Here is a 5357-nt window from a genome sequence, read left to right as displayed (position 1 = left end):
AACTTCTGCCTGTATAAAGCACGGTGCTACTTTGGCAGTCACTGGAGTTTCAGTGGCACAAGAACTTCAAAGAAATACAGTAAATCTTCTGTCAACTCTTTTTTGAGCAATCGTGCAAAACAGCCAAACTGACCCAGTAGCTCAGTGTATGATGGAGGGAGGGGCGGGAATATCTCTCTATCCTACATTCCCAGCGTGGCTCAGATGGTAGCGCTCTCGAACCCTGAGTCAGAAGGTTGTGGTTGTGGGTTTGGATCCCACGACAAGACTTTGACCTCACAGCCCTGGGCTAACACTCCAATACATTGCGATACCAAACACCACTCCCAATTATGTAAAAGGCAGCTTTAAGTAGCGCAGTACAGTACGTGTAAATATTTTGGGGGAAACCTATCAGCAGTCTCACAGCTGATTAACTTGAGCAATTACCTGCAAGCCCTCTGTACCTTGATCCGAGAACAGTCCTAAACGATCACGTAGTAAATCAGTTACCTTGGGCGCTACGTGTTACAGACAGTGAAGAGAATGGCTTTTACGTCCCCAGCTTTGCTTTTGCTGCTATTACTGGGTGCAGCGCATGCACAGAGTGGTAAGTGCTGTTCCCTGTTGAAATTCTGGAGCTTCTACTTCACTTTAAGGTAGTGGGGCCGGGGCGGGTGGGGAGGGGGTGCGGGGTGGGGGGGGTGCGGTGGGGAGAAAGTAAGCTCCTTCATGGAGAAACTCCGCTACGTGGAGTCCTTTCGTATATCGGTAACACTGGAGGACTCGCCTCGCAAACAAGAGGACCTGGGTTCGATTCTCGGGCGAGGTGAAACCTTAGCCAAGTTTCCTTCCTCCACTCGCCTCTGTTTACCTAGCAGTGAGCAGGAACCCAATCATTAGTCAATTGGCGGATCGCTTTCCGGGGGTAATAACTTCTTCAAAATAAGACAAATATAACAATCATTCGGTCACTCAATCCACGAATGTTTGTGGGACACTGCTGTGTGCGATTCACCCACAAAATATACAGTCAATCCACTTTACAGTATACTCTGTGAAGCGCTTTGAGACGTCTCGACGACGCGATACGGTGCTATCCCGAATGCAAAGGATTATTATTATTATGAAAATATATCGTACAGGATCTTACAAGGCAACGGCAACGCATTTTCTTTTTAAGATGAAACCTGCTGTTTAGAACACAGAGAGTGACAATTCTTGCGTTGGATACGGCGACTTAACGCGTCGTCCAGACATCTCAAAAGCGCTTCACCGTGAAGTTGCGTGATTCGAGTGCGGGTGAATCTATTCCAATATGAAATGTTGTGTTTCCAGTTAAGCGTAATATCTTGAATATTTTACTGAAAGACGCAGAAGATGTCAAGGATATTTTCTGAGGCGTTCGCCTGTTTAGATGGATGTTAAAGATCCCTAAAGCCTACTGTAAAGCCTACAATGCCCCAAATAAAATTTGCCACTCACTCCGTGGCCGTTACTATTACTATTTTCTCTCTCTCAGGGATTGCAATGCAATGAGCAAAGTTTGCACAGGTATGGAAGCAATGCCGGAAGCACTGGTATACAGCGTAGAGTGTTTTTTCCCCCTCTCTCTGACTCAGTCACAGAGACTTTATTGCTTGGACTTCACACTCTCCACATGCAAACAACAATATAATAATAATAATAATCCTTGCATTTGATACGGCGCCTTATCACGTCATTGAGTCATCTCAAATATTCCCAACGGAGGGGCAGGATTTTATCTGGAACAAGGTCTTGGAGACAGTTCACGGAGCTGGGCAAGACCCATCTGCCTGGGTTAGAATTACGGGCTCTTGTGCTAACTCAGGCCTGTCCTGAAACATGATAATGTCGCTGTTGAATGGGAATGGTATTGGTTTCCCGACCACTTCATCGCAAGGGAATACTCATCCCATGTTTATTGTGTTTAGTTTTTATTTTTCTTCTTCACCTTTGCTCAGGTTACAACGCATGGTTCAAATTTAATAACGCTTTTATCAGGCTTCGGCGTCAGTAAAATGGGATTGTTTTTCCACACAAGGTCTCTCGAGAGAAAGTGGGGCCGATTTCGCACGCTCTGCCCCAATCCCCTCCTGGAAAGTCGTCTGTTAGAAAACAGGGGCATATCCCCCAATCGTTAGCTCCCGATATCTTATCTGGGGAGGAAGGGAATGAACAGGAGCTTCAAGGAAATGTGTGTGTGGGTTTACGTTGAGCGATAGCTGAGGAAATTCTGAATATTGTCTGTTTGTTATCAGCGCAGACACGTATTGAACTGGAGCAAGGACTGTGGAGACTCATCAAATGTTAGCTCAGTGACGTTAATAGTCTGATGATCTCTCCCGGGTGGGTTGGTGGGGGATCAGGGAGTATAATAAGCTAAACCCTTATCATCCTAAACCCTTTCACGTTATACACGCACAGTATATATATATTTATGTAGTTTGTTTTGTGTTGTAGGTGGAGCAAAAGCTGACACAGTTGCAGTCTGGCAGCCCTGGCTCGTTGGACTGACCGCTGTCATCGTGTTCATTTTCATTGTCTTTTCCATGTTGATACTCAACAGACTCCTTTGTAAGAAGTAAGTGGACGTCGTTGAACCTCACAGCTTCACTGAACAGTTACGCGTAAAACTTCACGCGGGCTAGGGCTAGTGTCCCGGAGCGATTCACAGTGGCGGAGTCTGACAACGACCTGGGTGGGTGTGGGGGGTGGGGGGGGGTGGGGAGTGTGAGCATCACCGTGCTGAAGAGTTTCCACATACTGAGAGTTCCACATACGTACGTCACCAGCGCAAGAAAATCTCCCTGCGTTTGGCACGGAATGCGCACTCTCCCCCTGGAGGGAATGCGTGGCTAATTCCGGAGAGTGTTGGGTGCGGGTTGGCGAGAACCAAGGCCTGCGGGACCCCCAGGGTGTGAGTTAGGGTGGTGGGGGGGTGGGGTGGGGGGGGGGGGGGGAGTAACTGCTTGGAGTTTAACCAGCTAAGAACCCCAAAGCCAGTGGAGTAAGATTCCGCTCGTATATCAATGAAAGTTCAGCAGGGCCTGTACTTACCCAAGTTTCCTTTTGCAGGAAGGGGGAACTAGAAAACGTGTACGAAAAGTAAGTTTGTTTTCCTCCGTCGTTATACACTAACATTTACAAGACGTCTAGTCTTGAGCCCGACACTATTGTCGTTTTCTGAGATTCGAAATACTCGGTTTTTTTTTTCCTGACGTTAAGGACCGCAACTCGTTTCTTTTTAAAAAAAAATACAACAACAAGAACAACAGCTTTCATTTGTATAAAAGGAGCGGCATCACAAAGCACTTAACAGTGGCAAAGCCTGAGGCCGAGAAGTTCTTACAAATGAAAAACTTTCGGTTTATCAGCGATACGAGCCGTTAAATCATCACGTTTTAGACTCAGCAGAGAAATGACAGCACAGACATGTCGCTTAACTTCGCCTCCAAAATCTCAGTTCCCTTGTAAAAATAGCAGTAGTATGACAATATAGTAAGAACAATGCTAATACGCGCACAGACGCACGACACTTACTTCAGTTCATTGAATTATTCGAGGAAAGACATTCATTGTTGGAACAGTTTAATATCCAAGTGATCCAAGTTCATTGGATTTTGGAAGAGCCACAGTAAAGCAAGTCGGTGGCAAAATACTTAGCTCTGTTAAGAGAGCCCAATAACTTTGACAACTAACCTGTGTTGTCCTTTGCAGTCCAGGACTGCAAGGAAACCTGGTGTGAAACAAGTTGTAGAATTCTGCCATTATTTTCGTCTCCTCCTTATTGCACCTGCAAGTTTGCGGTTCTGTTTTACTTTATCAAAACTCAGTGTGACTTTGCTACACTTGACTTTATTTGAAGCCGCAGTATGTCGCCCGCTGAGTTTCCAATCTCAGCAGGGTCACAAAAGAGATGCTGAAGCGAGTCTGTGATCTGACCAGCTCTTTCGTGAGCAATTTCCAGCTGGTCTTGTGACGTCCTCTTGTGGACAGTTGTATAGCAGCAACGGGCAGAGTGGGCGTCATGGACTAAACTGCTCACTGAGCCAGGTCGGGATGTGTCAAAAGCGAAGATTATTATTTACGCCCTCCACGTGAAATAATAATAATAATCCTTGCATTTGATACAGCGCCTTATCACGCCCATTGTGACGTCTCAAAGCCCCTTCACAGAATATACTGTGAAGTGAACCGACTGTATATTTTGTGGGCGAAAAATATCAAATTGTGAAGGGCGGTAAAATAAATGCAAGTTGTCTTCGCCGTTGTTAGTTCTTCTGTTGATAATTCCTTCTCCCCATTTATTGTTCCCTTCAACGTACAGCATGCAATTCACGTCACTGCAAATTAGACTATATTAATATCAATGTTGTATTACTTACCCTATGTTAATTGTTCACGAGGCTTTACACAGTTCTCCTGGAAAAGACACAGAGGGATGTTTTGGTGAAAATATATCCCATATCAGTGAGGTTGCAGACTAAGGTGGAACATTGCATTTCAAGGGGCAGAGTGCAGCAGCCTCTCTACTGCATCCCACAGTCCCTCCGCCTCTCTCCCTCTATTGTTTCCTTCGAGACCCATCTCAAGACCCTCCTCTTCAACCGTGCCCTCAGCCACCCTCCTACCCCAAACCCTCCCCGCCCTCCACCCCTCCTGATCCCAACCACCAGCTCGGGTGTGGATCCCTGACTGTCCAGCGCCTTGGGACATCCTCCCGACGTGAAAGGCTCCGTGTAAATGTAATGTGTTGTTGTTGTTGTTGTTGTTATTATGACATTCCGTTTTCCTAACGGTTATTGCGATTCCGATGCCAGGTACGGAAACTCGAATTTTGGAATGAGTCCCGAGGATGAAGGAATGCACAGCAACAAAACCACTTCACTGTGAGAGAAATCGCTCCCACCTTCAACTCCTCCCGCACCACTTTCTCCGACCTTCGATGCTATGTTCGTTCCCCTCCGAGCTGATTTAAGTCTGTGGATGTCCAGCACTGTAGAGTCTTTTCCGCTGCAACGCTTAATAGTGTAGGTTGACTGCGGCGATTCCTCCTTCTCTCTTTTGCAAAAATGAATGAGGAGCCCAAACACGGTCCATGATTCAGCTTCGATTGTTTTTTTCTGTGATGTTAATGGGGATGACGGGCGGAGTTGACGACCTACTTCCGACGCTGTTAATCTTTTGCGACGTAACAACATCCCGAATGGGTTGAAATAAATAAATCGATAAATAAAGAAAGAAAATAAATAAACAAGCAAACAAACAAATAAACAAATAAATGCTTGATTTGGTTACTGTTGAACGCGTCAAAGTCAAAGTCCGGGTAACAGGAAGACATCAGATAGCTTCTC

General features: G+C 45.9%; 1 protein-coding gene across 1 annotated transcript; it reads left to right on the top strand.

The window, feature by feature from the left end:
- Window positions 1–370: 370 nt before the first annotated feature.
- LOC103181909 (small integral membrane protein 24) lies at window positions 371–4917 on the top strand. The gene is made up of 4 exons (XM_007898689.2): window positions 371–589; window positions 2464–2584; window positions 3079–3108; window positions 4824–4917. Exons 1-4 carry the CDS (start codon window positions 526–528, stop codon window positions 4894–4896), a joined length of 288 nt encoding a protein of 95 aa, XP_007896880.1. The 5' UTR covers window positions 371–525; the 3' UTR covers window positions 4897–4917.
- The last annotated feature ends 440 nt before the right edge of the window (window positions 4918–5357 follow it).

Source organism: Callorhinchus milii, unplaced genomic scaffold (genome assembly GCF_018977255.1).
Source record: "Callorhinchus milii isolate IMCB2004 unplaced genomic scaffold, IMCB_Cmil_1.0 Scaffold21, whole genome shotgun sequence".
Lineage (NCBI taxonomy): Eukaryota > Metazoa > Chordata > Chondrichthyes > Chimaeriformes > Callorhinchidae > Callorhinchus > Callorhinchus milii.
This window is presented reverse-complemented; position numbering and strand designations above follow the sequence as displayed.

Bases quoted from the DNA above. Each gene is read 5' to 3' on its own strand.
- LOC103181909 (XM_007898689.2), top strand. From the start codon at position 526: ATGGCTTTTACGTCCCCAGCTTTGCTTTTGCTGCTATTACTGGGTGCA. The intron at 2,585-3,078 runs GTAAGTGGACGT...TTCCTTTTGCAG, and splicing joins AACAGACTCCTTTGTAAGAA to GAAGGGGGAACTAGAAAACG. The intron at 3,109-4,823 runs GTAAGTTTGTTT...TTCCGATGCCAG, and splicing joins CTAGAAAACGTGTACGAAAA to GTACGGAAACTCGAATTTTG.